The following is a 17,101-nucleotide window of genomic DNA, read 5'->3' as shown; positions in this document are numbered from 1 at the left end:
TAAGGAATACAAATGAACATGGTTCCTTGTACCCCAGAATATTATTACTAGAACTTTTCTAAATGAGGATCAATAGAGCAGCTCTTCATGCTACCCCTACTGAAAAATAATTTAGAAAGTTCCCCCCCCAAAAGAATTAAAATCACCAATCAGTTTTATTATTATTTTGAGTATGTTTTCCTGGTGGACTATGCTTTCAGTTACAGGGAAAAGACAGTACAGCAAAGCTCAGTCTAACTAAATACTATGCCTTCATCATACTGATTGCATTATTCACTGACCATACAATAAAATTCATTACTTCAGATATATTTCTTCTTGCATTTTGCTTTTCTAACCTCAAAATAAATGAAATGCATTAAACTGTAGAAAGTAGTTTATAGCTTTAAAACCAGGGTTTCAATAAACAAGAACATAAAAGGCTTCCTTTGATATTTTGCTTCACCATGATAAAAATAGATCAGGTTCTTTAACAACTGAAAAAAGTTGTAAATAAGATAAAATTTATTTCTGAAGGGAAGTATAGTTGGGTTGCTCCCAGAAACCGAACACCTTGGGTGATTCAGCATTTAAAGCTCTTTACAATAGCTAATCTTTTACAACAACCTTGTGAGCTAAATATTATCCTTCTGTTGCTCATGAGTAAACCACCCTTAAAGAAGCTTAAGTACTGTGTTCAAGGTGACAGAATGGACACATTCTGTGGATAAATAAGAGTTTAGTTTTATTAGCAATTTTGGTATACAAAATTTTACCTTTGTGAGAGACTGAGGGAGCAGAAACCTAATTATATGCCTAGAATGAGAGAAAACAGAAAATATCAATCAGTAACTGGCTCTGTGAAAGTGTGTACTAATACTAATGCAGCAGTACTTTGGTAGCTTTATTAAGCTATATATGGTAAGTAATATTGGTTAAACTGTAAACAGGAAAGTATTTTAGTTTACCCCTCATAAAATTTATTTGGGTTATCAAATACATAAGGTTCTTTTGAAAGACTTTTTACATTTTAAAATGAAAACCTACACGGAGAGACTAACTTTAACAAGGACATAAGGTTCATGATAATAATTTGACAGGACAAAAAAAACATTCAAGATGAACAAAATATGTCAGAATTCTAGTGAAAGGATTAAGCTGAAGGAGAAACTGCTAGTCCCAAAAGATGGGAATAATTGTAGTATAGACTAAAAACCTAAACAGAGGTAAGCTTTCTAGAAGTTTAAAAAAAAAAAGCCCAGAAACTTGGGAAGATTAACTCATTTGTACTTAGATTATTCTACCATAGCATAATCAAGGTTTCTATGAAACTGAAGGTAAACAATCTAAGCATATCTACTTTGGATCAAGGAATCTCATTTAAAGATATCAAAACACTTCTGTTAATGAAAGTCCAAGAAAAACACTGCTGCACATAGGGCGAGGTATTCAAAATAAAGGATGAATATATGCACATTTTAAAGTCTCATTTATTTCATTTCTTAAAGAAATTAAGATACATTAAATAGATTTCCTGCAATACCAGTTTGCATTACTAGCAAAATTACATTCATAATAGCTAAAACCATTGCATTTAGTAATGATTTTCTGTTTCCTTTAGCATCCGCTGCATAAGAATCTCACATCTAAAACAATGCTGAGTTAGCCCTCACAACATCCCTGTGAGGTAGGTCAGTGTTATTCTCCTTTTATATAAGAGGAAACTGAGGAATGGAAAGTTTTAAGTTAGGGTACCAGAAAAACTATAGAAGAATTAGGTCTGGAATTTTAGTCTCCCATTTCTTGTACTGTCCACACCTAGTGTCTCTCTCCCTTTCTGAAAAAGGAGAGCAGCCCATAGTAGCTGTTCTCCTTCCCCCTCCTGCTTTCCTTTACACTGTACATCTTTGATTTCTCCAAGCTGATGAAAATCAATAAGCATCAGCAATTTTTCTGAACTGTACAGATGAAGTAGAACATTTGAAGCCCAGAATTAAAGTAACTGAAAGTAAACTGGGTAGTTACAGATAACATCCCTGTATTAAGTACCAGAGACCTAAGTCTGAATTTTGTCAGTAAGCTGCAGAAGCATTAATACTAACACATGGCTTTTCAAAAGCAACTTTCTTTTGGAGAGGTAAAAGGACCCAGGACTGATTGAACCTTGTATCTGCAGGGAGTATCCCTGACAGACTGCCATAGCGAGGGGATGATTTGTGCAGCTATGCACGTTCAGTGCAGTCAAGGTCTACCCATGTTAGGTCCCAAAACTAAACAAAACACCTACTTTCTTTAGGGCAGACGATGAAGAAGGTTGTATTGCAGAGCAAATCACTTAACTGAGGTAGAATTTGAGCAATTGAGAACCACAAACCACACACCTGAATTGCTATAGATGTTCTTTTCCACAAAACTGACAAAGGCATTGTATGCAGCATGGGGTAAAACAATTTATGTCTGAACAACACTGCAATAAAATGGTCTGCTTTTAAACACAGCATTTACATTGTTATTTTAAATTAGTTATAAAATAGCATCTTTGAACAGTAATTTTAAAATATATATGTAGTTTTCATACCAGTGCCTACTTGAGGCGAGTAAAGAACTTTTTTCTAGTGCTATTAGCGTGCACTGTATGTGTCAGACAGCAATACAGTGAAAGCAGTCTTTAAATCAGGCAGAGATCAGCAAACGCTAACAAAAAAATCAGTAAGGAAAATTTAAGTCCAAATTGTCCAAAATTCTTGACTGTTTCATCACATTAAATGAGACAATTAAAAGTTGCAGTCATCAGTATTAGCAGATCTTTACATAATTTCCCATTTTATAATAAGAGGGATTTTAATTTAATCTTAGATTGAGTCTTGAAGAACACTCTAGTTTATTCAACTATCCCTTATATTAAAAAGTGCAAGTTAAAAAGATCCCATTTCTCAAAAGAATGAGCAATTCAAATGAAATATAAAGCCAGAAGGTTGTCCCCTTCCAAGTAGAGTGTTTATGGAAATGTCTATCTTGTGTTCCATGAGTGATCTGAAGACCAGAGTTCCTGTTTATAGCATCTCAGATGTGGAAGCTCTTGGATATCTCAGGGCCATTATCAGTTTTCTTCAGGCCTTGAAGGAAGCTCGAACTACTCTCCCCTTAAGAGGCTGAGGAGGGCGAAAATTATTCACCATTTGGATCCTCTGGTCTTCCTCACTGGTGAAAAGGAGCATGCGGAATTTCTCCAGCTGTAAATTCAGGTGAAATCATTTACTGCTTAAGAGGACAATCAATATTAATGCTTTTAACAAAGGACCAAAGGAAAGTATTCACTATGTTTTAATTTGTCCACAGAATGGGTTCAAGCAAAGATCCCAGAGAGCATTAGCAGAAAAACAGAAGCCCTGATTATTGAACAGGCTAATGGTCTTTTAACTTAGCCCCACTGCAAATCAAAAGAGTCACTGCCTGTTTATCCAGTGTTGAATCCTACAAGAAGTGGGAGAATATCAAAAGTTTACCTGTTTCTCAGAAATTCTGATGGGTTCTTTCAGCACTATCCATGTTACACTCTCATTAAGAGGTGGTGTTGTCAAAGAACCAAGGTATGTCCAATAATCTAGGCTCAAAGGCAGGAGACATTTGGGGTTGAAGCTTCTAAATTGAGCTTTTGTTCCCTGGGAAACAAAAAAAAGATACTTGAAATCTATTTTTACTTTCAAGTACAGGTTAGAGAACTCTTTGAAACAGGAAAAAATGCTAAAGTAATTTTAAAAAGTAGGGGAAAGGAAAAGTCTATAAAGGTTTGGCTGACTTATAACAACTGTTATCCAAGAGTAGCGTGGCAAGTGGATGCCTGCTGCTGGCTTACTGGACCTTGAGTTCTTGCCCCATGGCCTCTACCAAAGTTAATCTCTTGTCATAAAAGGTCTAAAAATTATATACAGAATACACTTCCTGCATTGTGTTCAGTGTGAGCTATAGATAATATTGCAGAATTCCTTGTCTCATTACTTGCTATTTTCTATGCTTCCCATCTATTTCAGTAGAAAATTTTAATTATGGAAAACTTGGCCCCAAACAGTCATTGTCTGCTATGATAAATATTAGCCTTAAAAATCAAGCTTTCAAGTCTAATTTTAGAGAAAGGTGGATCAACCAAAAGCCCAGTAAACAGAAGGAGGTGCTGCCTAAAGTAGTGATTGCCTTAACTACCACAGTCTAGGGCAAGATTTTTCAGCCTGCAGGAAAGGTACTCAGTCAAAGCACTGTCCAGTTGTTTGTAAAATTGCTCAAGGAACAGAATGAGCAGCCTAGCGCCAATGGACAACCTGCAGACCTCCCATCACTACAACTGAGGGGTAACTTTCCTGCAAGTGGAAGAAATCACTTAAAGTATCATTTAGTGTGTTTGTGGCCTACGTATTGCTGTGTAACTGCCATCATTTCCTGTTCTCCACCATTGTATACAGAGGAGCAAGAAATAATATGCCCATTCAAGTGTTAGATATTTTATTTTACATATTAGAACTTACACATATTGTAGATTGCATTGACCTCATGTGAAGCCGGAAAGGGTAACATTTGTAGTGGTCTCATTGGTCTGCACTTGAGAAAGTGCAGCAGGTATCAATTTTCAGCAAAGCTCCCAGATACAGCTGGTTAAAGACCACTTTGAGGTATCACTGTATGAGCAGACTAGCTCAGGGCTTCATTAAGATTGTCCCCTGACAGAGCTTTGCAGCAGCAGACAGCTTTAACCTTTAAGGTTAGGCTCAATGGAAGGATTATTTTGCTGGGTGTAAGAGCTAAACCTAGAGGGTCATTGAGCTTTTGATTTTAGATACTCTGGGAAAGGTAGAACCTCTGACTGACCAGTGGGATTAGCATAGCCTTGGGAGGCACCCAGGATCAGGCAAAAAAGTGATGAGGCATTGGAACAGGTTGCCCAGTGGAATTGTGGCTGCCCTCTCCCTGGCAGTGTTCAAGGCCAGGTTGGACAGGGCTTTGGTCTAGTGGAAGGTGTCCCTGCTGTGGCAGGGGGGTTGGAGCTAGATGGTCTTTAAGGTCCCTTCCAACACAAAGCATTCTATTCTATGATGTTCTAATGATGGGAAGATTTGTGGTGGGTGATTTTCCATTTTTGTCTCAATCATGAGCTTGATTTATAAAGAATATCCCAGAAAATGACATTTAAAGAGCTTAAAACTTACTTTAAATTTTACCATGTACAAAGCATCAGTGAGTCTGTTCATATTGGCATGTTCTTTCCCAATCTAAAATAACGGAAGAGACAGGTTAAATAAGAATGGTTATAATTACGCTTTGAATAGGTGTTGTTTTCTTATCTGAATTTCAACATTCCTACTAAAGTTTAACAGCAATTTGCAATGAGTTACTGCTTCCAATAAGTCATCTGTTTTCCTTAAGCACTTATATGTGTGGCTTGGTTCTCAAACACTTGACAGCATAATGCTTTTCATCATGTAAACTTGCTATTTTTGTGATTCTTACCTCCAAGAAAACACCAACTACTGCCAAGCCATCTGGAGCTGCTGCTGCTTCTCCAAATGTTGCATATTTTCTGGCATTCCAGTGAACTAAGTGGAGCTTTAGAGAAAAATAACAAATAAGAATTAAACAAATTAGTGATAGAAGCTGTGAACATAGGTTGTCTCGTGTTAACAGGCACTGCTAGTCGTTCATAACAGAATGAAGGTCTGATAGATCCAATGCCAGCTGACTCCAAAATGGACTCACCACTGGCCAAGGCCAAACCAATCAGCGATGGTGGTAGCACCTCTGGGATAACGTACTTAGCAGGGAAAAAACCTGTGCAACTGTAGCCAGGGGAGAGCAATGAGAATGAGAGCGCAACAACTCTGCAGACACCAAGGTAGTGAAGAAGAGGGGGAGGAGATGCTCCAGGTGCCAGAGCAGAGATTCCCCTGCAGGCCCTGGTGCAGCACCCGGGGAGGCAGCTGTGCCCTGCACTGGGGAGGACCCCACACCTACACACAGGAGGCTGTGACCCCGTGGGAAGCCCAGGCTGGAGCAGGCTCCTGGCAGGACCTGTGGCCCATGGAGAGAGGAGCCCAGTGGAGCAGGACTGCTGGCAGCACTTGTGACCCCGTGGGGGACCCACGCTGGAGCAGTCTGTGCCTGAAGGATGGAGCTGGGGAAGAGTGTGGGGAGTCCTCCCATTGAAGAAAAAGGAGCAGCAGAAACAACAGGTGATGGACTGACTGCGACCTCCAACCCCTGTCCCCCTGCACCACTGGTGGGGAGGAGGCAGCGAAAATCAGGAGTAAAGTTAAGCCCTGGAAGAAGGGAGGGGTGGAGGGAAAGTGTTTCCATGAGATTTGGTTTTATTTCTCATTATCCTATTCTGACTTGATTGGTAATAAATTAAGCTAACTTACTCAAGTCTGTTTTGCCCATGATGGTAACTGGTGAGTGGTCTCTCCCTGTCCTTATCTCAAGCCACAAGCCTTTCCTTACATTTTTCTCTCCACTATCCAGTTGAGGAGAGGGAGTGACAGAGCAGCTTTCATGGACACCTGATGTCCAGTCAGGCTCAACACACCACACAGCTTTAATTTGAAACAAATCAGGCATTAACCAGTGACCTAATTGCCCTGGTACAGGCCTTCATTCCATGAATCACTATGCTCCAGTACTCACTGGTAGACTCCAGGGTGCTATGCTACCATAGTATTTGGGATAGGTTGTGCTGGGAAAGGCCTGTGCCTGGTCCTAGCTTTGCAGAACTGTCTCAAGAGCCCCCAGATGAAGTCATTTCTAAGCCATGTATAGCACCAGCAGGGTTGTTTAATTCTTATAAAGTCTGTGCTGACATAACCATGGTGAGTAAGCAATCAGAATCCTAAGGGACACGCAATCCCCACTGCAGGCAGTCATTTGTCAACAGCATTTGCATGAATTGATCCCATCTGTAGAACACATTATTACCTCACAGGGAAAAGATTTGCCATCAATTGTATGCTCTGATCCTTGGCTATGCTTTGTCCCCCAGTGAAAGTGAAACTGCTTTAGCCGAAATGGATTCTCAAAGGGACCACCGCTGATTGCTAGACAGAAAAAAAAAGGAAAAAAGCTTAAGTATCCTGGCTTTTTAGCTTCCTGTTAGTAAAAAGTAACTACTGTTAGCACAACAGTGAAAAAAAGCCATCAGCATCTCCCATTCGCCAATATGAAAGAGATGCATCATCTAGATATATAGAAGGGTCAGATTTCTTAATGATAAGCACCTGAATTAATGTAAAAATTTAATTTAAAGACATTGTGTGGCTACTTATACAAAATTTTGTAGCTTTTTTGAAAGACTGTATTTGACACGTGGTAGCCATTGTTACAATTTTGCCTTTCCTGTTAAACACAATAAATCCAAGTTGAATATTAAAAAAAAAAAAAAAAAAAATAAAATCACAATTTGAAACTCATGTACCTAAAATATTTGACAGTGCTACCCAAGATTTTGTGTAAAAGACTGTAGATACCTTAAGGATCAGGTAGACAATTCAGCTAAGTATTTCCTCTTTAGAGTATCTTTACTTCCAGTGAGGGTTATTTATTTATTTTTATATTTATATATATATATATATATATATATATTCTGTTTCTTTAAATACCTGATCCCATAAAAGTAGTAATATAATAGCTTGTACTTTACATGACACCACTAAGAATATCAAATCACCTTCTAATGGTGAGGAAATGCTACAGAGAACCTTCATATATCATTTAGAAATAGCACTTAAGAAGAGATTAATGTTTAAGATGCCACCTAGAGAAGATACTTTATCAACAGCATCAGTAATCCTTCTGTAATTTTATATGGCACTAAATCAAATAAATTTGGCACAACAGACATGAAAACCTCATCAAAATCTTATATTAAGAAAACTAAAATTTCATTTAGTATCTGTAAAGCACTTACCCTCAGTGTAGTCCATAACATTTTAATGAAATAACTAAAGCTGGGGCTTGCCTACCACATGTGCATAGTTCCAGCTGGCCTTTATGCAGGAAACTGGCCTTGCCAAAGAAAAGACTTTTGTATTAATTAATAATATAAATATCTCCTAGTATGATTTTCTGAACTTACCAATGGAATGCATCACCTGTCTCAAATATTATTTTTAAGAAATCTAGCTATGATGGGTTACTGTCAAAATTCTGTTGTGCCATTTATGCAGAGCTGTGAGTCACTAGATCTATTTCAACACAACTAAAAACACTTTAAACCACGTTTTCTACTTCTAGCAGTCTTCTTCCTTGAAAGTGTTATTAAAACAAGGCATGTGCTTAGTGTAGAAAGGGCAGAGGTCCTCATTCCTGCATGTGCTCTGAGTCTGTATCTCTAAATGCAGAGTAATAGATTATGATCTTAAACTTCTACAGCTGGATAAAGTTCACTGCTACGTAGTTATAGTTTAGAATTGCACAAAAGTAGTTAGCAAGCTAAGATAATGCTTCTAGATATATTTTACAAATGCTCTTTGACAGTTACATGCTTAAGGGATCTGTGAAATAAGACTTTTGAAAATGCACATCCAATCTTTTTAAATTCAGTAGAGATGCTTGAGAACCTGACCATTCACTTGGGCAGTTTTAAATTCATTCCAGAAGGGAAGTTTTAAAATAAAAGGGCTGGAGTTTTAACCCCAAACCATTTTTCAAAGGGTTACCAGCACAGACAGACAGAGTAACTTGTTTTGAGTATCTAGAATATTTTATTTAGCTAGAATCAATAAACACAACCAAATGGAAGATGAAACCAGCTGATAGGTTTAAAAATCGTTCAGAAGGGTTTTTTTTAAATGCACTTTCCATTTATCATCTACTTAATCATCTCCATTTGATTGCTCTTCCCCTACCCCCCAGATGTAAAAGCAAGGTTTACTATGGAAGTAGAATTAACAGAAGTAATCAATCATTTAAAGCATTTATATTTTTTGCCAAGAGCTGAGACAAGAATAACATACAACTGTGGATAGCCCAACATCCACAAGCTGCTACCAACCCAGAATTAGCTGAAGATTTTATAATTTCTGAAGAACCTGAACTGCTATGAGGCAGGGAGGAACAAGAAAACAATGCAACGTAACAGTGACTGGTCAGATACAACTTGGTGTAGTGGCTATGATTAGGGTGATTACGCTGTATGACTTGATCTCTGCTCATCATCTTTTCCCTACCCCTGTGGATGGAAACTGGGCAGTGAGCCAGAAAGAGCTGGCATGTGTGTTAGCATCTTTGATTTGGATGATCATAGAAACAGGGCAGTGAGGAGCGTGCATAGCTACTCTGCATGCTGATGTGGTCTAGGAGTGCTGGAGATACATGGATTCCCTGTCTAGCAAATTGACAATCCCCATTTAGAAGGGAAGCACTGCAAACAAACTTCTGATTGCCCTGATGCAAGAGCTTTTCCTAATGCAGAAACACTACTGCTGTGCAATATTGCATTGCTAGGCAGACTCAAGTGAAGACAAGAAATGTGAGGCTCAAGACAACAAAAATATAAAGGGCTCTGGTCATATGCTTTGTTCTAAACTGTAATTACACATCATATAAAATAGCCTATACAGAACGTACTTAATTGTTGCCCTAACTAAGTCACAATATGGTAGTCCAAGTTAGTCAGCTGTGTATTAGTCTCACCTGTCTTGTCATCAGTATCTTCAAACTCAACCATAACTGAATGGCCATTGTTGGAGATGTTGAGAGATGTACATGATTCATAGGAGATAATAAGTGGCTTCAGATTAGGGTCATAAACTGCTCTTGCAGAAACTATATCAATAGGTGACTGGCGGTTCCCTTGGGCAATGGGATAAGATTTGTGCCACTCTGAAGGTCCTTCAAAATGAAAGAAAGGAAAGCACCATTATTTTTTCCTACTATACACAAATTAATCATTACAGGCTTTCATGATGCTTGGAGTAAAGCTTGCTGATCAGGAGTGACTTGAAAGTTTGATATCTGAAGTCCACTTAAATTCTAAGCTGGTGTGTTTTTATTAGCACAAACAGGCTGCAACAAGATGGGGGATTCAAGCATCTTATACAAAACACTGAGGAAATCGCAGCACATCAGACTGCCATATCTTCAGTTACGTGTGCCACCAGTTTTCTGTGGAGTTTGTAATTACATTGCTAAGGTATCTGTAGACCTTCAAAGGTGGGTGCAAGCGTAAACACACTTGCATGCACACATACACTCCCCCAAAGAAACAGCATTTAATTCTTCCTGGGAAAGATAGTGTAAAAGCTCCAGTGATTCAAATTAGATGCAGATGACTCAATCTCTTAGCTACTGACTATGCAGTTATTTTTAAAACCATTTTATGACTGCAGTAAATCTTTGAGGCAGCTTCATTCTTCACTCATGCCCATTATGGTATCTCTCTACCCCGAGTGAAAGGTACAGTGTGATAATTAACATTTTCAGACTTCCTGACCCCAACAGTGGGGAGAAAGACCAATTTAATAGTACAGCACTCTGCTGCCAGAGCTGGAACAGTCTTATGCTGTTTGAGATAATAAAACCTTATCTGTATCAAAGAATTACTTATTCTTACGACTTTTTCTACTTTGGTATGGTAGTGCAAGAAGCAATCAAAATTCTTCTACTGCCAATGTTCACGAAGTATTAACAGTAAGTATTTTACTTTAAGATTCTGAAGAAGCACATTTGTAGTTGTGCTATTGTCACATACTTTCACAAGTGGAAACTCTTTTAATCAAGCACAGGTATTCTCCTTTGAGTTCACGTAACAAAACCAGTGATCCATTGTACTCTTACTTGTCTTTGACATTTTCTGAAAAGCTAAGCTTATAAAATAATATCTTTTCTCAGCCTACCTATAAAGCAGATTTAGGATTTTAATGCTGTTACACAAGCTTAAGCAATATGATTTGTCTCTTATAAGCTTCATAAGAATATACATGGCTTGATTACTACTACCTATATGGCCAAACATGTAACACTTACCTACTAGCACTAACCAGCTTTACTTAGCATTCAAAGTTGCTTTTGGACTCATAGAAACTAAAATAATTGCTGTTAAGAGGACTGGCTCCTGAAGGTTATACAAAAGATTGTTGTTGGACACTCAGCAGCTAAAATAAATTGCTGTCAATAGAGAGTCCTAGAAGCGATGCAAAAGACTGTCTTATTGGACAACATCAGTCACTCATCCATCCTTCTCTAGAAAGGATACAGGTGCTATAAGACACTATGGTAGGAATTTTTCAGTAGCTTCACATATCCTCTCACTCTGACACACATTCTTGGAGGTGGGAAGCAAAAAAGGATGACTAAATTAAAAACTGTCAAATCAGAAAGCATAAATTGTTCTATAAGAGATCTGTGATACTGATCTGTACAATTTATTGATGTTCTAGAAATATAACATACACCTCATTTTATTCACTCCTGTGGAAGCCTAGATATCACATTTCAACAGCTGCACAGGATCAGAAGATCTATTACCACTCTACTAAATCTTTTTTACTTAAAAGAATCGCTTTTGGAGAGACAGACACAGTTAATCCTCTTCATAACAGCTTTTTGGAAAGGGACCCAGCTGTAATATCTGCAGCCTGAAAAAAACACTCAGTACTGCTTCCCTCAGTTTAGGAACATCGATTACAACAATGAAAGGCAGCAGGCGTAAGTTTGTGCCTTTTTCGGTGCCACTTTCTGGGTACTATTTATTATCAATAAAGTAATGAATTACCTGCTGTATATACTTGATGCTTGCAGACATCGAAATGCAGGCAGCTCTGCAGGGCTCAGGCAACAGTTCTAGAAAGAAAACGAGTGGGGGAAGACAGAGAGATGCAGCGCGGAAATGCCATAACCTACCGTCATCCTGCCCATATCCCCAACTGTGGTGGCCAGTCATTTTAGGGGAGCTGCACCCTGCTCTGTTCTCAGCTCTTTGAGCGGGGCACTGCTGCTTACCTGCCTTTATAATGGCTCACCGTGGGCTAGGGTCAGCCCCTTAAAGATACAGAGCAAGCAAAGCGATTCCTGCAGGGCAGGGAACGCACCCGCCTTCCTCCTGCTCCCAGGTTCGCTGCTGCTCATCTATTTGCCAACTCAGCACAAGAGAAGGAAAATGTAAAACTGAGATAACTGAAGTCCCGGGACTTAGAGAGGAACCAGGACTGTCTACGTGGCATGGGGATCAAATTTAGGAAAAAGCAGTACTATTTACCCATCTTACACCATGAGGCAGCAATGCCATAAACTGCTCCGAGCGTCAGGGCACAGCAACACCTGCAGATTTTAATGAGAACTGTCCTTCTCACTTTTATGTTCTGCAGGGAGAAACATCATTGCCTCTCTTTTCTTAAATACTCTATCCAGCTGCAAAAAATTAATTATGTTTCCACCTGATTTGTCATTAAAACTTCAGAATCAGTGCTTAGATGAGATGGAGAACATTCTCATCTCAGAAAAAATTACCTGTGCTACTTTTAAACTAAAAATCACATCAATTAAGGATAAATTAGCAATCCGATTTGTTTTTTCTTTGTAAGTAAAGAAACTTTGTGAAAAGACAACTGTAAAAGTGTGGTTATATTAGGGAGTAGAACACAGCAGACTAGAGAAAGGAGCTGATCCGTGAAGCTTCAGTTATCTGGTGTGATCCAGTAGCTGCCTGCAGCTTCCTAAACCCATGAAGAGGCTACAATGAGATACCCGATCTTCAGCTGTACGATATCTTAAGTCATCTTTATGGCAAGAAAAAATGGCTCTTTGGAAATAATTTTGTCAGATCTGAGGAAACGCTGTCTGTTCTATAAACATTGATTTTCACAAAGACAACAGCACACAGAAATAGGATCTCTCTATTGTGCAATCAAGAAAATGGAAGAAAAAAAATCAATGAAAGCATTTTATGCAACTTTTATATTGTGGTATTGCCTTGTAAGATTAATTTCCTTTTTCAGAAGCTTTCCATAGGATTCAGCTATAAAACCTTTGAGATTCACTGATGCAAGCCAAATCACTCAATAAGGGATGTAAACCGCTATAAAAGAGTCCATAGAGTAGTTCTACAATGACTTACTGAGGTCAACTTCTCAATTTATTTCTGTTGAACTACTATGACCTACTCAGGTCCCTGCCCAGGCCTGACACACGCACCAGGCACTGGCACCGCAGGTGTCTGTGGCCAGACAGTCTGTACACACACACTCACGGTGGCTCCAGCACTGGAAGTAGTACAGAGATGCTGCCACTGGGTTACGGTACTTTGCTGCTTAGTAGGACAAATGAGCTGTGAGAAGTTCTGGTGCTTTGGTTCTCATTCTTGTGTGGCTCAGTGCCGTGTCTGTAGACAGGGAAGCCAGATGTAGATCAAGTCAGTCAGATGCAAATAGTCAAGAAAGCTGTTCTAGACCATGGGAAAAAGTACAAAAAATACCAACTTACCAGTGAAAAGAAGAAATGGAAGAGGAATTTTTTATGTGAAAAAAGCAGACTATAAACTGGGGAAAACTGTATGCAAGATAGAAACTACTGAACAACTATTTTCAAGAGAAGCTTGAAAACTGAGGCTCTGACTGTGCTTTCAGGGCACAGTGCCATTGAAGTGGCCCAATGCCTACATGCATTTGACACCATTCCTCACTTCAGCTTTTATCTTCTCATATTCAAAACCACATAGATGTCTACAGATGTGGACTACAAAGGCAGGGCATAGGAAAAACTGAGACAAGAGTCTCATGAACGTTTATGGCAGGACGTGGACTCCACAAAATGGAGGTTTAAGTGGTTCGATTTAGAAAAAGTGAAAAAGGAGAATGACAATAGCTGAGAAGAAGGGAGAAAAGAGCTTGAGTAAAACTTTAGCTATAAATGATAGCCAGTGTGTATAAGACAGTATATTGTGTTCCCCCATCCATCAGCTTATTTCTTTTTGAGGAGAATATTAACTTTTCCTTAAAGATAGGGTAATACTGCTGCTTATACAAACATCACATTATTCTGTAACCCTGATGCCTCTTTGACATTGGCTGCCTCTAAGTATGGATTTTCATTGATTCTGTCCTCAAATGATCATTTATCACTTCAAAAATTGCAGTAGTAATCTAATTTTGATCTCAATTTTACTAGCTTGAATCAAGGATAATTACATCACACTCGTGGAAGTGAGAACAGAGTGGTATTTTCTTAAATGGTGGATTTCTCCAATGCTGAGCTAAAAGTGAAGTACTTGTGATTTCCACAAATTTCTCAGGGGCTTTGACTACATCTCAAAAGTGTCTGCTTAGCAGTGAATGACAGGAAGAAATCATTCCATCCACTGTAGTGAAATGTTTCAAGTTAATTCCATCTTCCCGTCTTCATACTTAGGGTTTTATTCCTCTTTGGCAGTAATGATGAGTGAACAGAGCAGCAGCCTAGGACAAATACATGGATTCTTCTTCTGAACCTGTCGCTATGTTGTGATACTGAACTAACAACAAATGCCTTCAGTTTTCCCATCCCTTTAAATAGAATAATTTTCTTCATGATTGAAACTGAGCTCCCTTTATTAAAATTGCTATATAAGAACTAACCATTATGGTTAGAAAAGCTCCAGGTAAGATGAGAATGCCAAATGGATGTTGAACATGTTAAGCTTTGAGGAAACATATTAAGGTTTGAAGAAATTGTATTTTTGAATCTCTAAGGCAAGTTGTCTCTATAATACAGATCTGGAGTCATTGGGTGATATTTGCACCAAGAGGTTACATCACTTGAGGATAATGCTTTTGGTATATCTTACTGCATCACTGTAGAGGGGCAGAGCTGCAGTTTAGGAGATGTAAAATGCAAGAATAGTTATTTGGTTCTAAGGTGAATGGTTAAACGGCACTCTGTATTTGCTTCATTTGGCAATTATCTTTACTGAGCATCTTTAATAATGGCAAACATTTGAACCAGGTGTCATGTGCCTTCTTTAATGCATCTGAGCATGTCTGATGTGTTATTGCCTATTAACAAAAATAAGGCAAAAATACAACAGTTTGGGTACAGGCTGCTCACTCTAGAGCCTCTGAAGTACAACAGGTAGGGGTAGATTAAATGTTAAAACATTTATCACTCCAGACCTTGCCTACACTTCAGGTTCTTGAAAGAGTATCTTCTTTATCCAGGCAGCTCATCTCTCTTCTTATATTGCCATTACTAATGCTGGTGGTTTCCAAACGGGAGTTACACTAGAGTGACATCTGTTCTTTATGTGTGCATTAAAATAATTTATAATGAATCCAGAAAACTGCACAAAAATACTTCTCAAGGTAAATATAAACAGGTTGGTGTAGTGCCAACACTAAGCATTAAAAAGCAGAATAATTCCAGATTACTTTTTATTTCATTTAAAAAGTGACTGTCTACACTTGTTGATTGACAATAGAAATTTCAGATTTGATATTCTCAAGTTTTTATTTGCAAACACAAAAATGTGATGACTATATATTGAGATTCACATGCATCCGGTGTAACTTCAGGAGCTGAAAGTGGCAATCCTTCTCCCACAGCTACATGGTGAGAGTCATGAGATTTCTAAGGGAAAGAACATTTATTTACTGGGAGTCTCTCCCTGGCATAAGGGGGGGGGAAAGGTCCCTAAGTAAAGAAGGCATTAAAAAGGACATGCATAAAATTAAGAGACGATTTTGCAAGAGAAAAAATCTTGAATAAAATGTGGGCCAAGAGGAAAGAAGGAAATTATTTGGAACATTATTGGGAAAGTGGGGCAGGAAAAGAGGAACAGGGTACCTGGCTCCCTAGGAGTTTCCCAGCCTTCACATGCCATTTTTTATTATGACATGTCTTTGACTTTTAAAGCTATACACACCTGGCTGCTTTATACCAGAAATGAGAACTATATTTTGGAACTAAGTCTGAAATAATAATTCTTATAATTTATGGTTCGTCCAGTTGAAACTGTATAATTGTAAGACATAGCAAGAACAGAATGAGACAACTTTTGATTTTGTGGACAGAATATTCCTACAAATATTCTAACAGTCACTGAAATTTCAACAGAAGGAAGGATTTACTATGACATAGCAAACACAAAGCCTGAGAAAAATGAACTTTGGAGGAGATACTGTCTATGGGAAAACAAAAGAGGAAGCATTATATTGTATTATATGATGTTTTACGTCATCTGCAAGGTATAAAGCACTAAATTATAATTATACTGTTGTATATTTTATTTCATCAGATAAATAGCAAGTTGAATATTTAGAGAGAAGCAGATTTAAAAAGACAACAGAACACCCTTTTATGGGCTAACAAATCAGCTGGAACGATGCACACATTTTATGACCTCTCTTCTGTTGTTGAAACAGTGCCAGAAACCTTGGTTGGAATTTTAAGATCTGAAAGTTTCCTTTTGTACATGTTTATAGTACAATCTATGTTGATCTTATAAGATTTTCATAACAGAAGTACATAGAGACATTTTATTGTCTCAATACTAAAGAGAAATCATTGTAATAGTGCCCACCATCTCAGCAAAATAGATCTGATTTTTTGAACGCGGGTATCAGCAGGACTTCTGACTCAGACTGCTGGAAAATGCTTCAGAGCATCATACCAGAAAGTGGGCTCAGAGACAGAGAAATACCCATTTTGAATATGAATTCTGGAAGTGGCACCGTATCTTTAGAAGCACATTCCTGACGGAAGCAGCGTGTGATGTTTCTGTGCTCCTGGTTCCCATCAACTTCGGTGTCCCCCAGAGCCATCAAGGCTGCTTTCCCGGCTCCATGTTTTTCTACCGTTTTCCAAACTGCCGTCTCAATTCCGCGGAACCACGATGGCAGCTCTTCCCGTGTCCCCACCGCGCTTGGGAAAATCTCCGTGCCCTCACGAACGCTTTATCACCGAGAGCGCGGCGGCGCCCGTGACCCACAGAGGAGCCGCGGGGGGGAATCCCGCCGCCCCGCCCGAGGTAACCCCCGGTGCGCGGGCCCCGCCGGCCGCGGAGGGGGGTGTGTGTGTGTGTGTGTGTGTGTGTGTGTGTGTGTGTGTGTGTGTACCGTCTCCCCGGGAACCCCCGGCCGGGAGGCGGCGGGGCCGGGCCCGCGGCACCACGCAC

General features: G+C 39.0%; 1 protein-coding gene across 1 annotated transcript; it reads right to left on the bottom strand.

The window, feature by feature from the left end:
- Window positions 1-1,225: 1,225 nt before the first annotated feature.
- Window positions 1,226-11,970, bottom strand: CA7 (carbonic anhydrase 7). Its single transcript, XM_026856718.1, has 7 exons — window positions 11,860-11,970; window positions 9,652-9,849; window positions 6,937-7,055; window positions 5,479-5,574; window positions 5,178-5,240; window positions 3,486-3,641; window positions 1,226-3,212 (listed from the first exon to the last, which is right to left on the bottom strand). Exons 1-7 carry the CDS (start codon window positions 11,897-11,899, stop codon window positions 3,090-3,092), a joined length of 795 nt encoding a protein of 264 aa, XP_026712519.1. The 5' UTR covers window positions 11,900-11,970; the 3' UTR covers window positions 1,226-3,089.
- Between the last annotated feature and the right edge of the window lie 5,131 nt (window positions 11,971-17,101).

The sequence above is a fragment of the Athene cunicularia genome, assembly GCF_003259725.1.
Source record: "Athene cunicularia isolate RWA chromosome 11 unlocalized genomic scaffold, athCun1 chr11_part1, whole genome shotgun sequence".
Taxonomy (NCBI): domain Eukaryota; kingdom Metazoa; phylum Chordata; class Aves; order Strigiformes; family Strigidae; genus Athene; species Athene cunicularia.
This window is presented reverse-complemented; position numbering and strand designations above follow the sequence as displayed.